This window comes from Aedes albopictus, chromosome 2 (assembly GCF_035046485.1).
Source record: "Aedes albopictus strain Foshan chromosome 2, AalbF5, whole genome shotgun sequence".
NCBI lineage: Eukaryota > Metazoa > Arthropoda > Insecta > Diptera > Culicidae > Aedes > Aedes albopictus.
In genome coordinates, this window is record NC_085137.1 from 262,702,106 (window position 1) to 262,723,002 (window position 20,897).

The 20,897-nt window shown below is 37.1% G+C and overlaps 2 protein-coding genes across 5 annotated transcripts in view; one reads left to right on the plus strand and one right to left on the minus strand.

Moving 5' to 3' along the window:
- LOC109411530 (cytoplasmic phosphatidylinositol transfer protein 1) overlaps nt 1-9,117 on the minus strand; it is a 171,428-nt gene extending 162,311 nt beyond the window's left edge. The window contains exons 1-3 of one of the 3 annotated variants that reach the window (XR_009997713.1): nt 8,822-9,115; nt 8,601-8,749; nt 5,184-5,272 (exon numbers count right to left, since the gene is read on the minus strand). Coding sequence is in view for 2 of the 3 variants with exons in the window: in XM_062851692.1 (XP_062707676.1) it covers nt 5,184-5,272; nt 8,601-8,749; nt 8,822-8,869 (286 nt within the window). In the remaining variant the exon portion in view is untranslated. Of the gene's footprint in view, nt 1-5,183; nt 5,273-8,600; nt 8,750-8,821 lie in introns of all 3 variants that reach the window. The other 2 variants (XM_062851692.1, XM_062851693.1) reach the window with 2 other exon arrangements.
- A 937-nt stretch (nt 9,118-10,054) lies between these two features.
- The window catches only part of LOC109411537 (centromere/kinetochore protein zw10), a 33,685-nt gene continuing 22,842 nt past the window's right edge, over nt 10,055-20,897 (plus strand). The window contains exons 1-2 of one of the 2 annotated variants that reach the window (XM_029854078.2): nt 10,055-10,135; nt 10,191-10,245. The gene's annotated coding sequence lies outside the window, so the exon portion shown is untranslated. Of the gene's footprint in view, nt 10,136-10,190; nt 10,246-10,294; nt 10,529-20,897 lie in introns of those variants that run through there. The other variant, XM_062851670.1, reaches the window with a different exon arrangement.

Here is a 20,897-nt window from a genome sequence, read left to right on the forward strand (position 1 = left end):
AACCTAACGTAGATCCAATATACAACGTAGACGAATATTATCACCAATTGAAGTTTAGATTACAAACCACCAATCAAATAGCCCGTCAAAATCTTATCCATAAATAAAAAAGAACAGAGACAACAAATGTTGAATAATCAATTAAATCCTATCAATATAAGTATTGGCGATCATGTCTACATAACAAACGAAAATAGAAGAAAACTCGATCCATTCTATTTAGGCTCTTTCGAAGTAATTAAAATTGAAGATCCAAATTGTATAATCAAAAATACTTTAACCCAGAAACAAAACACCATTCACAAAAACAGATTGATTAAAATTTAAAAAAAAAAATATAACAAAAAAAAATATATATATATTAGACCTGTTCACTTTTTTTGACCTACCCGTGTCACATCAAATTATCAATCCACATGCAAAAACAAGGCTTCAGTCCAAAATTGAGCCAAATTGATAAAGGTTTAGAGGTGTATCAAATCGATTTTGTGTTTTTTCGAGCATTTTCACGAAAATGTACTTCAATATCCAGAAAATTGCACCAAAAAGGTACCGAAAATACCGTTAAAATATAGTTAGAACAATACTCTACAACTTTGCCGAAGACACTACGGTGTTTAAATTGCGTATTTCAAAGTTATTCCACAATTTTCGTTAAAAAATCACCAAAAAATACAATATTTTTACGATTTTTCATGTAAAAGTCATGTAATTTTACATTGTTTTAGGTGACTAATTTTATGAGCTATTGCTTCTATGTGTTACGAACATTTCGTCCATACATCATTTAAGTGTAGAAATTCGTTTTCATTGACTAATTATCGAAAGTTTGTCACGTTGATACTAAAAATTGTACAGAGTTGCCAGCATAAAATAAAACAAAGTTACCCATGATTTAAACGTCATTACACTTCTTTGTCTTATCTGCATCAGTTTAAATTTGGTGCAGTTGGTTGAGCATGAGATTGTGGATTCGAAGATTCAAGGTTCGAGTCCTGGAATAGCATTTTTTTTTGCGTCTCGATCCTGCTATAAGTTGATGAAACTACGCACTGCATCTCATTGCAATTTGGCATCATAGCATTGTTTCGGGACCGTAGAGTGCATAGTAAGCATGAAGTTTCCCTTCATCGTGTAGTTGTACTGATTTGTGGGTAGATAGATAACAAGTAAGCTCCGCCCACAGTTGTCTGTAAAATGTTGCATCCAGAAGCAGTTCCATCATCGTATTGAATTGTTTTAGCTAAATTGATCATTATCAAACAGATGCTCAATATTTCTCCCAGCTGATCTCGTCGACACGATTTATTGTCAACAAGTATAAACTAAATATCTAGCTAGTCCTGGAATGGGCTTAATTGGCAGGTCCCGATCATTATTCTTTGGGAAATTGCGTGTAAGTCATGGCAGATTCATCATCCTAACTGCTACAATAAAAGAAAAAAAGTTTATCATGTATTTGACCTTGAACCTGGGACCTTCTGATCCGCAAGCTCGAGCCTTACCATCTGCACCATTTCTGATACTTAAATCAAAAGACATTAGAATACGATGGCATGACGTCTTAATCATGGGTAACTTTGTTTTAATTCGTGCTGGTAACTCTGTGCGATTTTTAGTATCAACGTGACATACTTTTGGTAATTAGTCAATGAAAACGAATTCCTACAAAAAAACGATGTATGGACGAAATGTTCGTTACACAAAGGAGTAATTGCTAATTAATTTAGTCACCTAAAACAATGTAAAATTACATGACTTTTATATGTAAAATCGTAAAAATATCGTGTTTTTTCGTGATTTTTTAACTAAAATTGTTGAATAACTTCGAAATACGCATTTTAAACACCGTAGTGTCTTCGGCAAAGTTGTAGAGTATTGTTCTAACTATATCTTAATGGTATCTCCGGCATCTTTTCGGAGCAATTTTGTGAATTTCTGAGTAAATTTCTGTGAAAACGGCTAAAAAAACACAAAATCGATTTGATACACCTTTAAATCTTCATCAATTTGGCTCAATTTTGGACTGAAGACTTGGTTTTGCATGTGGATGGATAATTTGATGTGTCACGGAGAATCGGAGAAAAAAAGTTTCAAAGTGAACAGGTCTAATATATATATATAAAGATTGTAAAGGTACTTATTCGGTTAATTTTTTTAATTACATGACTTGTTGACAAAAATGTACTGAATGCTTTCACTTCGTTACACCATTCTTTCAAACGGGGAAGGTGTAGCATAATATCATTCAACAGTTTCTAATTGCTAAAGTGAAATAAGAAACCATCTCAAATTTCACAACTATCTGTTCTACACAGGCCCTCCAAGTAGACATTGAATAATAGCATGAGAAGCAGACTCATGAATTCACAAGAATAAACAACAAGTGCCTTCCGCACTTGTTGGCCCAGAGAAAACTGTTACACTCCAAGTTATTGCTACCACATGTTTCTTTTCCGGTGGTCTAGAATGTACGACCCAAACACAGCATGATTGTTGTGGCATAACATCACCCAAATTTCTTGCATATTTCTTTTTGGTAACCTTCGTCACCAAGACGTACGGAAATCGTACGCGATTGGTTGACTATGTTTTGAACTGCGTTTTATACACCGAATATGGTACCTCCCCTTAAAAATAAGCTGTGTAGAGTTAGGCATCGTAGATTAATCTTTAATGAATAAAAATCAGTCTTATCCACTACGCGAACCTGAACGGATTGCCTCTCCAAAATATCACAGCCAAGATATAACAGTAGTAAATGTTTTACAAAACAAAACATTCTGATAGGTTTGACAGAAGTGACCGAGGGATTCATCAGTAAGACATTTGCATCAAAATGCTCTGCTTGATTTCATGCTAAATATTGCGGTTTTTATAATCCTATTCGATGCCGAGGGATTGGTCAGTTAAATTGACATAGAAACAAAGTAGTAATATGTTAATTTCCACAAGAGTCGCCATAAAACACTACTGGATTGTTAAATCAAACATAATTTCACGTGGATTTTAAATTAACAAGTCTGTTTGAAACTATAATAATTCACATATTATCAAAAGAATTTCAATGTGTAAATTCAACAAAAGTTATTTTAGTTTCAATGTGAACGTTTTTCTTAGACGGACAGAAATTAATAACTGTGGAAGTGCTTATAGAATACTATAGGCTCAGTGTACCAGTTATGGCTATAGTACCTCAAATTCGCCATAGTTGATTTTCAACCTTTAACGATGCAAATCATCAAGAAAAAATATGTGAACAATACATCACGTTCATAAAAGATGATTGCACTAATTCAAATTTCACATTTTGCTCAAATTATGATAGAAATAAATCATTTTCCTTATAATTTCGGCTTCCTTGCACCCTATTTCGCCATAGTGTACCAGTTATGGCAAATCCCATAAGGAATGCATGTAAATAGTGCGAAGTGGAACCGAAATTAAAAAGTATGTCCATAACTGGTACAGGGTTCCTATCATTGGCACACGCCGTAATAAATAGTAAAAGTGGGTTTGGCTCAGATTTTATATTTTTCCTGTAAAGTATGAAAACAAATCTATCATTTGACGTATCGACGACATTCGTCGGCCTTCTTCTTATTTTTGTAGAAGTAGTTTTCCTTAGGTAGTGCGATAACTGGTACAGGCATCCTAGCTATAGCTGAGAAGCAGAATTTATTTAAGTGGGGATGTTGATGTTACGCCAAGAAAAATAAAAATAACAACAACATTTTTTCCTGACAACTTATTGATTTTGCTATGGCTTTGCTTTGACCAATCCATGTGGAAATTACACAAAACATGCCCAATAGTGGAATGATTTTTGTATTGTTTTCCAATAAATTAAAAAAAAAAAGTTGTAAACTAACAATAAAAATACAGTTAATTTTTTAGGGTCAATAATTGAACAATTGTTAAAATACACATACAATAATGTTTGTTGTCATATGTAAGCAGTTTTCGCTTTAAAAAAACCATAGAATTAATATTTCTCGGTAACATTTTTCTCCAGTATTTACTAGTGCTAATGGCTACTAGAATTGTGAACGATTTATGATATGGATCAAATAATCTGTAGTCTGACATGTGATATTTGGCAGTTACTTGAAAAGATTTTTGATTGATCTTATCAACAGCTGTCAAGCAATGGACATCAGAGTGTTTGATTCTTATCAAAAAAAAAATAAAATATTTCTGACGGCCACTTATCGTAAATGCTGGATACAAATGTTACCGGAAAACATAAATTCTATGGTTTTTCAAAGACGAAAACTGCTTACAAATATGTAACAACAAATATTATTTTATTTTTATTATAACAACAATTTGATTGACGTAATTCAATTCAATTGTATTGTTATCAATGGCAGATAACTATTTATTAGATTTTTTAGTTTCTTGAAAAGCAATATAAAAATCATTGTAATAACAAACATTTATTGGACCATATTTTATTGTATAAGTGTTTTTTATTGAAAACAGGCGGATAACAATGTGATATCACCTTGATAATACTGTGCTATGGGTATTATCATTTTGTTAATTTTGTTATCATCTTTTCCGATTGATGATGATCAAATGATAACAAATTTAGTTATCGATAATTTTGTTCCATTGCGATAACATAAAAATACTAAATGATAGCAAAATATTTTATCTGTTTCCAAACGCATATTTCAAAGCTTTCCCAAAACTGAGAGTCTGGCGAACCTCAAATCTAAAAATAGATTTCACTTTCCACTTTCAATGCCTCTGTACCACCGACGAAACGACGTGTCAGTGGTGATTCAAAAAGTGCTGTTATAACACAATTTAGTTATCCACTTGAACTCAGTGATAACTTAACTTCCTATCATGTTGGTATTCGAGAAGTAAATTTGAGTTATCATTTTTGTTATGTTGGCTCTTAATTCAACCTAAATGATACCAAACAAAATTATCACCAGATAACAAAACTAGTTATCATTTTGTTATCCGCCTTTGCTTGGGTTACCATTCACCGAATGGTATTAAACAACAGTGGTGATGGTGAATTTGCTGTGCAAATTACAATACGTTAAATGGTGAATAATTTTTGAAAAAAATGGTGTTGTAACGATAAAAATTGCCGTATTTTTATGATATTTTTATTAGGGTAATTCCAAGTTAATCCGATAACCTATTTGATGTGAAATACATACCTGTGATTGTGAATGGATAGTAGTTCCAACCTTTCTCTACGATGTAGAAAACTTTTGGACAAAAAGCTTGTATCCAGTATGGTAGCCGGCTGTAACGTATAATAAGAGTGTTAGTACGCGTCATCCCAAACACAAGAACCGTTCAAATTAGGGTTCACAAATTCAAATTCAGTAACACTGTTTATATGGACAGGACATACTTTTTTTGTTTGACCTGTAACAAGCTGTAGAGAAATTATAGAACAGACTGCTTATTAATATTCTTGATGAAATTTTTTATCTGTTTTATGTATAATATTATGGGCTCATGTAGCCATATCTGTACAGGCGTGTTCATTCAAAATTAAATGTAGTTCAATTTTTATTTTTCGTGGCAATTCGCTCAAATAGAATATATTTTTGACCGGAATTGATGCGGAAGTGGACAAAGCACGACGAACGAGAACTATAGACTGCTTCAAAAATTATAAATACACTTTGTTTATCAAATTAAATGAACTGTTCTAATGATTTTCACAAACTTCTTTCAGAGTATAGTATATTGTACTCCATATTTTTATAATTCCTCTCAATTGTCTTGATATTTTAAAGAACAGTCGAGTTCTCTAACAAATAACTTAATTTTTTAAATTTGTATTTGCACAAAGGTGTTTTTTATTGATTTAAACATTATGTATCACTAAATACCAAGAATTATGTAAATTTTTATCACATTCGCTTTCTCAACAAGTTGTCTGAGGAATGCCTTGATCAAAATTTGGGAAAAATCGATAAAGGCATTTGCACAACATTTTTCGGAGATCAAGTTTTTTAAGGTTTTCTACGGAACATAAGAACTACCACACAGTTTCTTAGCTTTCTTGAACGCATTTAATCTAAAAGAACTGATTTTTTAGCTCATTCGATCCTTTAGATGGCAAAGCTTGTCATACCATAAAAACAAATGTAGTAAGCAGTAATTAAGACATTCGTTTGCTTAACGTTTGTTGCTACTGGTGTTGTTGAGAAATTTGAAACAAAAAGTTTTGTATTGAGAAGGCCCGTAATGGTGGTTCTTTATCAAATATTCCAGTAAAAATTACTCTTACCAATCGAGAAATATCTTTTGTTATCGATAAGCTTTTTCGTGCTTTACATCACCAGGGATATAGCATGCACTAGGTAAGAAACAAAACTTAATCATTCCATATCATTTTCATAATGAATTTTGACAAAAATACACATATACTTATGACGCACATGTGATACAAAAATCACTGTACAATTGCACTTGAAATGAGTGCCATACTGAAAATTCTCTCAGTTCAAGTCAGTCTTGTTAGAATTTTCTTGACACTGCGTACCGTTGTACAGGAATTACACTCGTATCATATGTCTGTCCGGGGTAATACACCGGGTTGGTTACAGATACGTCATGCCAGATCCGTCGCTTTTGTATGGTGCCAGTTTGGTGTATCTGTTACTTTGGATTTTGGCTAGATACGTCGTTTGCTTTTCTCATACACTCCCGTTCAAAAGTTTGGGGTCACCCCCTCAAAAACATGTCATTTTTTTAGGCCCATATCTCCGCTAATTTGCGTCCGATTTTAAAACCCTAGGTTTCATTCAAAAGATAATAAGTCAAAGAAACTTTGAACATGATTTAAAAGAAAAATTTTCAGAAAATTTTGTATGTAAACTTAACCCAAAGTTGCCAAATTTTCTAAAAAATGAATTTAAACTTATGGCAGTGTCGCTGGAAGTTGGGTAGACCAAATTTTAAAATGAGAGCGGTAGTATGACCCATTTTCTATTAGCTTTCAACTGCTTTTTACAGAACTTAGCTAAAAAATCTAGAAAAAAAGTTATCATCGGATCATGAATGAACCTGAATATGAAAACGCGTAGTAAAGATCATGATTGATCCTGAATATGAAAACGTTTTCATTCAATACAACTTGATCATTCATTCCCTATAATGTTCTGAATGTATGCGATCCGCGTATCATACGCTTAATAATTGACATTGACATTGATCTTGCGCTAGAGTTCCATTGCTAAGCATAACCGTAGTAGCATCAGGGAAGTGGAAAGCAAATGATTTGTTTATAAATATGTGCTCTGGACTAATCGTTTACTACGCGCGATTTGTTCCGCGCTGGATTATGTGTTTATCCAAAACAGTCCCTTCCATAACGCTACGCGATCAAAGCATAATGGTGATAACATTTGGTGGAACGTTGTCTCGTTTCCAATCGATTCAGATTGATTTTTGCACATTGGAATTTACACCGGTCTACATGAATTTGTGACCAACGCGATTCATCAAACGTTATTTTTACAATTAAATATTATGTTCCTTATTATTATAAATCCTTATAAAACATTATAATAATTTGTGTGGCACTTCTCTTGCCATTACTATAATCAAGTGAAGAGTGAGCGTTGAATACATTGTGCTTACAATAGATAAATGAGACTTTGACCAAACCATCGACGTGGCGACAGATAGTGACCCCAAACTTTTGGTCGATGACATCAAGGATTAATTTACTTAATAACTTTTTTTTCTAGATTTTTTAGCTAAGTTCTGTAAAAAGCAGTTGAAAGCTAATAGAAAATGGGTCATATTACCGCTCTCATCTTAAAATTTTGTCGACCCAACTTCCAGCGACACTGCCGTAAGTTTATATTCATTTTTTAGAAAATTTGGCAACTTTGGGTTAAGTTTACATACAATTTTTTTTTGAAAAAGTTTCTTTTAAATCATGTTCAAAGTTTCTTTGACTTATTATCTTTTGAATGAAGCCTACACGCAACTAAAAAACCTTAAGAAGTTTATAAGATTTTTGCCATAATTTAAATATATGAATGCCATGAGGAAAATCTTATGAAAATTCATTCTCATAAGATTTTCTTATGTCACGCCATAAGGATAACTTATGAAAACTAGTTTTCACAAGATATTCTTATGGCATCCATAAGAATATGTTATGGCAAAAATTCATAAGGTATTTTGATGTTTTTTGTTAGTTTTTTTCGCTGAGTGTAGGGTTTTGAAATCGGACGCAAATTGGCGGAGATATGGGCCTAAAAAAATTACATGTTTTTGAGGGGGTGACCCCAAACTTTTGAACGGGAGTGTATATCAAAACGGACTATCTCAGCAAAGTTGTAAACATTAAAAAAGATAGATACGTCGTTTCGAAAAATATACTTAGTTAAACAAATTAAGTAATAAATCATCAAACATTGATGTGCATTCTTTAATTTGCTTTATGAATCATACAAGCAGCTGAAAACCCGGATTTGTTTACATTTGCGAGTTACGTCGGATTGAAAAGTTATGCTTGTTTTCGTTGCTGATAAGGGGTTGTACCGGTTGTACATACTCGATTGTAGCGATAATGCTGAGAAAACATAAATTTCGTGTCTCACCTGGAAAGATGGATTCTTTTCTCCGTGTACTGCCCCTTGCCATGCTCTTCATCGTAGCATTCCTTATTTTCAACAACTTCAACCCCGTTTCCGGCATCGGATTGCTCCAGGCTGTGCCGGGCAATCATGTACAGCTGTCCGATTTTGTACTGTTGATATGAAATAAAATAATTTTATTAAATAATCTTAATTTGACCGGTTTTAACAATTCCAATATTTACCTCTTCCACCGTAAGCGGCATGCAGATCCGATATTCTTTGGTAAGCATGGTTTTCAAGCAATCGTTCGGCTATTTTTTTTCAATTTAAATGTTAGCAAATTGTTTGCATAAAATATACTTCGTGTCACTAGGTAGTAGAACTTTTTTACTTGATTTCACGCATGCACGATGGTCAGACCGCAAACGTAAAAAGAGCACAGAATCTGATGAAAGATAAAAGTCAGCCGAACTACTGAACTGATACAAGGATGCGGGAGGAGACACCGGAGGCATGCACGCACGACAGAAAATGTTTGCCTCATCTGGTATAAAAATATTTATACCCGGCAGTGTTGCGCGTCGCGGACACGCTCGTGCAAATCACCCAAATTGTTGTTTTTTTTTTTTTTGCACAATCATGCCCGCCCACCGGCCATGAATGAAATTACCCAAAAACTACAACGCAGTGGTGAGCTATTTTTACCCAACGTGACACAAACCTCAATCCAGTAGCTACACGGAGAGACGAAAAAATGTGAAAAAAAAACCTAATTTTAAGTTTTTTCCACCCATCAGAAATTTTGACTAGGTTGTATTCACTCAAATTTGAGTACTGTGCTAGAAAGTCAGTGTAACACTGACAGTTGGCTTGACGCACGGAACTGCAAGAGTAGGGCTGTTTCTCTCTTCACTCTCTGACAACAACAGAAAGAGCGCATGAAAAGGGAGATGAAAAAGAACTCAAAATTGGGTTTAAAAGTACCTAATTTTGAGTTTTTCCGTGTAGTTTTGCTCAATCTGAGTCGCTTTGACACCAATCTGGGTAACTGGTGATTAGCGTGTTCGATTTTTTGTGTGTGTGTGTATTTTGACGTGTACCCGTCCGTCGCCGATGGTTTCAAAATCAGTCTAAACCAGGGGGCCAGCAAAAGGCAAAATCCCCGTAGCTCACAACAAAAACACGTTCAAAATTGTTTGTGCTGAAAACTGATGCGTTACACAATTTCTTACTGATTTATTTGCTATCTTCGCGTTGTCGTGTAATTTCGAACGATTGCACGCCAAAATTTTCGTAACCTTTTGCTAGTTTTACACGTTTTACTTAAGTAATAACTAATGGTAATGACTAATTCGGAGATGTCGTGCACTTCCCAGATCTGTCAGAGTGCCCAAAAGTGTCAATTTCCCAAACATGTCAAATTCATGTGGGCTACGGCACATCTATTCGTGGTTGACGTCCGCGCTACCCCGCTGGTCTAAACACTGCGCTGAGAAGTTGCAACTCCAACGATCATTTTATATTATTTTTTTCGGGAAATAATTTACGCCGCCGAAGTAAGTTGATTTGCAGTCCATTCCTTTGAATGATTTAATATTTAGAATGTTCTAGGTGAAATAAAAAAGTTCCGAGATCAAGATCATCCCAATTTCCATCGAAATTTAAGGTAAGTTAGCAAACAACTAGCGGGGGATTGCAAGATCTGGATGTGCTCTGCGCTATATTGAAGGTGGACGGGAGGACGTGTTACTTTTACTAGCGAGTTTATCAACATTCAATATTGGTTGAATTAAATTATTATATTCAATTTGTGGTTGTGTTGTGACGATGCAGTTCCAGTCTCGGAAATTAAAGGGATTTTTTTAAATTTTAGTTATTACAACTTTTGCTCCCACTAACTAGCAGCCTTCTAGTTACCTTATCACAAATTTTAATCAGAATAAGCAAAGGTAAAATGGGAGTTACAGAATTTGTAATTTATCTCTAAAACGGCAGCCTGTTAGAAAGTATGGACAGGATAACAGTATTAACATGGATTTTTTTTTTTTTTCATTATTATTTATACATATCTTCCAAACGGGTGCATAGAGATTGGAACCGTTTGAGCAGGAGCTCCTATTTCGAGTGTTAGTAATACCACGTAATACGTTTGTACAGGTCGGACTCAATTGTCCGGAGTCGGGTTCTGAAGCTTCGGAAACGTGTGTCTGGGGAACGAAATGTTGTATGTATAAAGCTAAAATTTTGACATTTTGTCAAGCTAATTTTGATTAGTAGCCAGTAAATATTACAGCTTTGTACATCATTCCGTTTGCCAGATGTGGCTTTAGGAGGCTTCAGAGTTTGAATCCGGATAGTCGAGTCCGACCTGTACTGTATTTTCTATAATTTTCAACGTAATAGCCATCCGAAAGACCATACGTGTTATTGATTATCTCCTAGATCTTATTGTGGCATAACGTAACAGGTAGGAATTAGGATATAAAGACGTTAATGACATGCCAGGATTACAACACATTTTATTAAATTGGGATTTGAATTTTCTTGGGTCTAGAAAAGAAGGTTTAGTCTTTGAATTTTCATTTTTTTTTTTAATTTTTAAATTTAGACAGCTAAAATGATTTGATTGTTTTGTTATTTATGTATTTTCAAGTCAAAATTGATTTGCATATTTTTCATCTAAAGATAACCAATCAAACCCTTCCCTTCCCACGACTTTAAACGACTATTTCTTTGCCAAAAAAGCGTTTCCGAAAGAAGCGCTTGAACAAAAAATATTGCCAATTGGCTGAATTTTTCGACATCAATGAACTTTGTTTTGTTGTAAACCAATAGGTCCTTGATTGTTTATCAATAGTTTTACTATTGAAACAACTAGTTAGTAGTTGGGTAAAAACTTATGAGGTTACAGTCATATTCTAAAAATTATTGCATCATATTTATCTAATTCCGTTTGTCCAGATTTCGTCGAAAATCGATGGTGCTCTCTAGCTAGAACAACCATGGGAAGTGGAGGGTTAAACCCATGTTTCATTGAATTTCGCCGTATTATTTGCATAATTGTGTCAAGTCCACTCCAATTCCTTCCCCCAACCCATACCATTACCCCTCCGATGGTGTTCATGTGGTCCGCACGGACTATTACGGCCATTACCCCTCCTTGATCTTCGGCTTTGGATTGACTTGCGCTCTTATTGCCCCACCAAATGCTGCAAAATGAAAATGAAAATGAAAATGAAAAACGGCAGCCTGTTAGAAAGGACCATTTGCCAGGTCAAGGAAGCGTCAATTATTTGATTGTTAACAGTTAGAAATCTAAACATTACAGAGGTAATACTGATTTTGTTAACATCGACCCCTAAGGGCAAGCAACAATAGAAGATTGTTGTTTTATTCCTAGAGCGGTAGTGCATTCCAGGCGATAGCGCCAGCCACGAGTGTGCTTTTCCTCTCTGATGTGGTGTGCCTTGGAATGCTGAAGCAGTGGGTGCGTTCCTGTTGTCCTCTTCGTAAGGTGGCGTTGAAGGTACTCGGGATGGTTGCCTAAATACCCTTGCCGCATAAAGCAGTGCATTTGGTGTTGATAATTGGTGTCTAGATCGTGACCCAGTATTGAATTACGAACGGCCGCTGTTGATTCTCTTCGACGCATATTGTAGAAGAAGCGCACCGCAACGGAGCTGGTTTTTGTTAGCAGCAGACAGGGCAGGGTATGTAGTAAACAACGTTGCAGTATGTAAAAAACGGGACCAAAACTGCTTGTACGAGTTTCTTCTTTTCTTAGTGAGGGTAGGTTTCTACCTAATTTCCTGAAAATGTGCAGCGTACCGAAGACCTTCGCCGTGACATCATTGACCTGAGCCGACCACCGAAGATTCTTGTAAATTCAAATTGACGACTCTTTCAGCAACTTGTATGACTTCAGAGCAAAAAACTATTTCTGAGTTTGGTTGTACTGTGCCTTGCTTGCAGAAGATGATGGCTTGGGTTTTTTCGGGTTTGGAAACAACTCATTCAGTTTCGCCCAATTCTCGATGGCCTTTAGGTCCGCGTTTACCATTTCAACAAGTTGATCAACATCCTCCTTGGGTCCTGATATGGAAATCTGCAAGTCATCCGCGTACAGCTGGTATCGGCATCTTAGACCTTCAGGAAGACTGTTAATATAAAAGCTGAACAAAAGGGCACTTAGAGCATCGCCACGGGAGTCCTCATCGCTATCCCTGTTATACCGCTCCTTTTCGGGTGCTATTTTAAGATAGCACCCCACCTATCCACCAGTGGTTTCTATTTTGGTTTTAGGGACTGAAAAAACATTGATTTTCCACCGTGCGTTGCTAAAAGTGATCCTCACTTTTTGTCGGACTTAGTACAAACTAAACGGACACCAATATCTGCGAACGCGAACCGCTCAACTAAACTCTACACCTGCGCGAGCTCTACCTGACTTCACCAATTCTGGCTTCCGTTTCGAGCATACAGATTCAACGGAAATCGCTTAAAAAATCTACGAAATTACGACAAGCGCCACCGGAACCGATGGTATCCCCATCGCTCTCATCAAACTGTTATGTCCGCCCATTCTCCCCGTCCTTGTCCACCACTACAACGCGATAATTGACAGTCGTACGTTCCCGAATATTTGGAAAAAGGCGATAGTTTCACCGATCCCAAAATCTTCCAATCCCGTTGAACCAAAAGACTATCGTCCAATTAGCGTCCTACCGGTTCTTTCAAAGATCATGGAAAAGATTCTACTTGACCAAGTCTCGAGCTACCTGAACAACCACCAACTGCAGCTGCTTGCCAAAAATCAATCCGGATATAGGAAGCAACACAGCACTACCACGGCACTAGCGAAAATCACACACGACATCTACACCAACCTCGACGAGAACCGATGTACTGTAATGGTTCTTGTTGATCTGTCGCTTGCTTTTAACTGTGTCAACCACCAAAAGCTAGACAGAAAACTGCAAGAAGAGTTCGGGTTCTGTGATGCTGCGCGCGATTTGGTGGTGACGAACCGCACTCAGTTTGTCAAGGTGGGCAGCAAGAAATCATCAGAAAGGATTCTCGCAGATGGAACGCCGCAAGGGTCCTGCCTCAGCGCACTTCTATTCGCCCTGTACATTAACAGCATGCCTGAAGTTCTACGCTGCCAGTACCATCTTTACGCTGACGATATGCAAATTTACATCTCCGGACCGGTTCAAGATGTAGACAGCATGATCAACGTGCTGAATGAAGACCTCGAAGCGATTGAGGTGTGGACTGCAGCTAACAACCTTTACCCTGGCAAAACTCAGGCAATAATCTTCTGCAAACAAGGTAACATCACACCACAAAGCAGAATCTCATTTTGTGGAGAAGTCATCCCGCTGTCCAATGAGGTCAACAATCTCGGATTAAAGATGGATAGCAACTTGAAGTGGACGGCCCAAGTGAACGATGTAACCAAAAAAGTTTTTGGCACGATAAAGGTTTTCCGTCGCTTCGCACCGGTCCTTTCGATTCCCACACGAATGAAGCTCATGCAAGCGGTGATCATGCCCTTTCTCACACACAGCGACGCAGTGTACGTGTCTGGACTATCCGCCCAACTTAAGGACCAACTGCATCGGAGTTTTAAGGCCGGTGTCCGTTTCGTATACAACATCCGGAGAAGGGATTCCACCGCTGCTGTTCGCAACAATATTCTGGGTCGTGACCTCTTGCAGCACTACCAGAATCGTATCAACTGCTTCATGTGAAGTGCGTTTTACGACTCACATCCGACGTACATCCTCGACCTCCTTCAAAAATGCCGCTCAGATCGAACGAGCTCCTTCATAATTCCGAGGAACAGCACCAGTAGCAGGAAAAGTGTGATAATCGCCGGGGCACTCAGCTGGAATGCGCTACCCACGGAAGTCAAGAACAAACCTACGATTACTTCTTTCAAAAAAGCACTAATTTAAACACGCTGTAACTAAAATAACTTCGCTTTGCAGTTGTATAATATTAGTTTTTTTTCTGAATGTAATACTCTATACTATAAGGTACTTTCCTTGACCTGAAAAATAGTTTATAACTGCCAGGCTAACGTCAAATCTAATAAATACAAATACAAATACAAATACAAACTAAAACAAATGAAATATGTCCAACCTTTTGATGAATCCTGCATAAAAGCAGTTTCTAGTGTTCGGGTCATGTTGCATATCACACGTGCCACCTACTCGGAATATAATTCGCTGACTTACCTTGAATAGTGCCTAATTAATTCCAAAAAAGTTGATCGAGTGTCAAGTTCTGTCAGTGTCCACACAGGCAGAGTGGAATTTTAGTGAAATTTCAAGGAACTAATAGTGAATTCGGACCGCCGCCAGCTCACGGCGGTGCTGTTGTTAGGCGAGTTACCAACACAGACGCGGTTTCGATAGACTCTGTCAAACAGAGAGACCCGAGTGCAAGTTATTGTCAAATGATTTATGGTCTGTTTCGGCCTGGGCAGTCTTGGAAAACAGCAAAAACGGATTGAAAACTTTTTCAAGGATTCTGAAATGAATAGTTTGGTTTTTTAAACTCTGAATTTTGACGGTTTTTAACCCTTACTCACATAGCCTCGTTTTTGTACTGTTCATGGGTGTAATTGTCCATGTATGTTCGCCATTTATGCAAATGGCGCCTACTTCTGCTGTGGGGACAAAATTCTTAGTTTGATTTTTTATTTTTAAATTTTCCTCCTACGCTTACTTACTGCACGGTGTGTCTGGTAGAACAAAATTGATTTAAAAAAATCGGTATCGCTAAAACACCCACCAAATGAAAGCTGAAGGTCCCCTCTTTCATTTGAGACTAAAATGAGAAAGTTCTATCGGCGGGTCTAGAACTTTTTTTTTTTTAAATATTATCATCTTTGAGACTTGTGTTTTTTTCTCTTTTTCAACCTTGAGTGTAGCCAAATGGACTTGTATGAGGTCGCTCATTAGTAACTTGTCCTTCTAAAAGAGTAAACAGGTCAAATATATATTCAAATTAATGTGCTAATCTGTCGGTTATCAATAGTTTGATCCTCTGCTAGCATCGTAACATTATAGCATATAATGTGATTGACATGTACACATGTTTTACATTAAAGTACACATGTCTGAGCACATACATAATAATCAGAACGGATTGAAAACGTTTCAACTTGTTCTTGTTTTTACTTGCAGGCTGTTGATGTTATAACAACTTTTTTTTTAAGATATCAGAGATAGCAGTTAGTACTACCCCACTGAAAAGTCCGGACTTTCTCATTTAAATTTTCTCATTCAATGGTGAGAATATACTTACCCATTAGATTTACTCTCTATGTGTTTAAATATTATTTGAAACTTAGAGACAAACCAGCCAAGGGCTGAAAGTCTCTCAAATAAAGTTAAATCAAACCAATCAATTATTTGAAACCTTCTACATGGAGTTACTACCGATGACGCAAAAAGAAATTGCATTTCTCTTCTAGATGCTACAGGGAGATGATCAAAGGCAAGCAACTTGTTTGCACTAAAGCTGAAGTACATCGAAACTTGTTGAACATCATTCAGACTTCTCATAAAGTTGCTGCTATTGCTGAATATTTGCGGGCAAAACCCAGAGATCAGGCTGATCAAATGAAGCTCTCAAATATTCATAAACTGCCAAACAGATGGAAACCGGCGTCAACAAATGGCCAGAAAAGTAAACCGATTTTGTTCACCGATGATTTGTTTCTGATTCGAATCCCGGTCAGTCCAGGAGCGAAAGAAATTTACTCGACTTTCCTGAGCATACAGTGTTTTCGTGCAAATCACACGCTATACACATGCAAAATAGTGATTGGCAAAACAAGTTTTTAGTTAAAAACTGTGGAAGTGCTTGTAGGAGATGTAATAATAAAATTTCAAACAAATCGAACAATTCAATTTATTCTTATTATATCTCATACACTGCCGGTGGAAGCATGTCCCATGTGCATTTTTGGAGATTTTGTAGCTTATGAACATGATTCATACTGTACTATCATATAGGGAAATAAAAATAGATATTTTGATCCGAAAATTGTCGAAAAAATACAACGCCGATTTGTCACATTCTAAAAAGTGGACGCATAAGCATCACGTTTCATTGCAAATCCTATGGACCATTCAAATCGCTCTAAAACAAGAAATAGTGCTCAAACTCAAAATTGGTCGATGTTATAACACGATTCAGTACCTATGCGTTATAGTTGAGGCAATTTACTTTTTAAAACTTTGGACGCGATTTTCTCGATTGTCTGTTTTTACACGTGGGACAATTATGCGTCCACCGGCAGTACAGTGCTCATAGAACAAGTTGCAGGCTTTGTCCCTGTAGGGAGGTTACGCTAAGAAGTAAAAGAGTAAGAAGATGAAAGAAAACATGTGTCTTGAGTTCCAGACGCACATTGAAGTTGAGAAGCTGTTTGAGAAGAATATATGTATGAAGAAGTCACACCTCGAAATTTCAAGAGCACAAATCTGAAGAACCAAATGTCGGTATGTGCTGAAAAGTTGGTCGATTGGTGATCTGCTGGTACCAGTCAAATACCAGACACTAAAGACGTATTCGTGTCTGTCATAAAATGCAAACACATAATTGGAATTCAAAGGAATAGCATTTAACTCGATTTTATACTCACTGTTCTAGTACTTTCACCAAACTGCCCATAAACACAAAACTGTCATCTGCTGGATTTCCCATTCACATGGGACTATTATGCTTTTATGGGTAGAATAATAAACAGAATATGCAAAATATATCGTCGAAAAGTTATGCTTGCAATGGAAAAACAGTGTTTTGTCAATAATGTGTTCTTCTAAAAAAAAAAAAAATTTTATATTTTTCCAAAAAAAAAAAAATTGTTCTAGACCCGCCGATAGAACTTTCTCATTTAAGTATCAAATGAAAGGGGGGACCCTTAGCTTTCGTTTGGAGGGTGCAGGCCCGGATTTAAGGGGAAGCAAAGGGGGCAAGTGCCCCGGGCCCCCCGATGAAGGGGGCCCCCCAAGAATCCGAAATACAATTTATATTTTTCAATGAAACCGTATAAAATTCAAGTCAATGGGCGTTCATATTTTCAACAGGGCCCCCTATAGCCACAGCTGTTAAGGCGTGGATATTCAGCATGACCATACTAAGGGTGACGCGTTCAATTCCCGGTCGGTCCAGGAACTTTTCGTAAAGGAAAATCCTTGACTTCCTCAGGAAAAGAGTGTCTTCGTGCCTGCCACACGATATACACATACGAAATGGTTATTGACAAAGGAAAGTCTTTGTTAATAACAGTTCCACAGTTACTGTGGAAGTGCTCATGAAACACTAAGGTGAAAAGCAGTGTCCCAGTGAGGACGTCACACAAAAAAAAGAACTTATAATGGGGTTCCTAAAGGTATCTAAATTATTTCTGGCCATTTATCTGGATTTTCTCTTAAGAATAATTCAAAATAAAAAGTTTCATAATTTTTGATGCTGTATTTAAAATTACGCGATTTTCTCTTCAAACCCTTGAAAGTTCTTATCAAATGGAAACACTTTTCCGTGACTTCAAGTTGCTACAAAAAGTGTCCCTTAGCAGAGTACATGAAAGATTAAGCTTTTGAGAGTATCTTTAAGAGTAATTGTACATCAATATAAATTTCAATAGTTTCACAAATTTATCTATTATTTCACAATAATTATGCATACGTCTGCTGATTATGAATATATTTTGAAAACAAATGCCTGATACTCATTTGCATCAGTTCGTTGCTATCATGAGAAAGAGAAGATAATGAATTCTGGCGATGTTTGGGAGTTAAGGCTAGTTTTAAAAACCGAGTGTCCTCGAAACAGTAGCTTTCCATATCTGTATGTTGGATTTTTCTGAAGATATTAAGATTTATTTCTACAGTTGCTCCCAAGAGACTAACCTTTAAATAATCTGAATCTTGAAATACTCGTCGATTTCGTGCAATCTCAAATAAAGTTGTTCCATGTTTTAGTAGATTTTTAACTGAACGCTAAGTTTTTAAACTTGCATAAATGTTTTCAATTCGGATGAAAATTTAAAATATATGTACTATCTGAACAAGATGTCATTTACGCTAGCATTTTGACATTTGAGCCACATATCAAATTGAATGTTCGAATAACTTTCTATTTGTCGGAACTTTAGAGAAGTTCAGAAATCAGAAGTTTTCAATATTAGGCTCAAAACAGTAAACATTAAAAATATAATATTACATAGGATTAAGAGAAAAGACGTAATTGTATGGTTCATTTTTTCGAAACTTTGATTCTGGGGGCCCACTTTATAGGATTTGCCCCGGGCCCCCCGAGGCCTAAATCCGGCACTGGGAGGGTGTCTTAGCGATACCGATTTTTTTAATTAATGTTGTCCACCAGACACACCGTGACTGCGGTTCGTATCGATAATCGAGTGACTCACTGTACTATTTTAAAGTTTGTACGACCGGTATAGCGCATTTAGTTCACCACTGGACTATTGCACTACACGCTAACCTGAAACTACCCATCGCCTGGGTCGATTCTACCCGGATTTTCATGTTGTTAGCAGTTGTCAAAATCCGGGTAACCCGAAAACCCAGATTGGTTGGATCTGGGTAAAGATCTGGGTAATCGGCACTTTGTCATTTTCCGGCTTGAGAATATGGCAGCGGTCAGGTGAACGCTGGCAATTATGGATGTTTCCACGAAAAATATGAGGATAAATGACGGGAAAACAGTGAGATTCTTCCTGGGAACTGTTTTCCTGCATCAGGTAAGTGAAAAGCACATGGGACTTGGGAGCTTTCTATTAAAAATCTAAATTGGAAATAAATTAACAAAATCAAGGTCCCGGAGGAGCTGGGTACCGGTTACCCAGATTTTGTCACCAGCATCGGTAACCCAGATTTGAGTAAAGGTGCCTTTACCCAGATTAGAGTAACTGCAGTTTTGCTCAATCTGGGTCGCTTTGACATCAATCTGCACGCTAACCCTCAGCTACCCAGATTGATGTCAAAGCGACCCAGATTGAGCAAAACTGCAGTTACTCTAATCTGGGTAAAGGCACCTTTACTCAAATCTGGGTTACCGATGCTGGTGACAAAATCTGGGTAACCGGTACCCAGCTCCTCCGGGACCTTGATTTTGTTAATTTATTTCCAATTTAGATTTTTAATAGAAAGCTCCCAAGTCCCATGTGCTTTTCACTTACCTGATGCAGGAAAACAGTTCCCAGGAAGAATCTCACTGTTTTCCCGTCATTTATCCTCATATTTTTCGTGGAAACATCCATAATTGCCAGCGTTCACCTGACCGCTGCCATATTCTCAAGCCGGAAAATGACAAAGTGCCGATTACCCAGATCTTTACCCAGATCCAACCAATCTGGGTTTTCGGGTTACCCGGATTTTGACAACTGCTAACAACATGAAAATCCGGGTAGAATCGACCCAGGCGATGGGTAGTTTCAGGTTAGCGTGTGGGTAGCTGAGGGTTAGCGTGTAGTTTTCACGAGTGCGAAAACGCTAATAAAAGTGCGCGATTGCATCAAATCAACTCGGTGTCTTCAGAGCACTTGTTCTCCATAGATTGAAGAAATAGTGCGCCGAAGACTTCAACCTGATTTGATGCAATCGCGCACTTTTATTTATTGCGACATTTACACCCATTTAGACTCGGCCGAAATTCATTATCATCACAGTCGAATTTCGCACACGATTTCGCAGCGGCTGGCATACACAGGTTCGGTTGAGTTCATGACAGAGGCGTCAGATACACAACATGTAAACAAAATAAGTTTGATTAGTGTGAAATTTCGCTGGGAAATGATGATTCAGTGGATTCTCAAATTATCACAGTAGTCTAAACATTAATGAGAAACCCAATACGTTTTCGCACTTGTAAAGTCGCAGTTCGCAGTCCAGTAGTGAACTACATGCGGTATATAAAAGCTCGTTCTTGCTTTTTGCTGTGGGTTTTAGTCACTTTTCGCCTACGCTTTTTCGTCGACTTGTTTCCTCAATCTAGGCTGGCAGTTTTTTCATTGTGTGTGTGACGTAATAGAAGCATTTGGTACAAGTTAGGCATGGTACACAAATTACGTAACGCTAAAATCGGCGTTTTCAGACTCCCCCCTGTCGTACACCCTCCTCCCCCCTTGTAACGCTTTTTGTATGAAAACCAAAAATATTTTGTATGGCTCGTAACGCTAAGCTAGACTCCCCCCTTCCCCTATAGCGTTACGTAATTTGTGTACGATGCCTTACCATATTTGGATATGCTATTCTCAATTTAGTTGAAAATCGG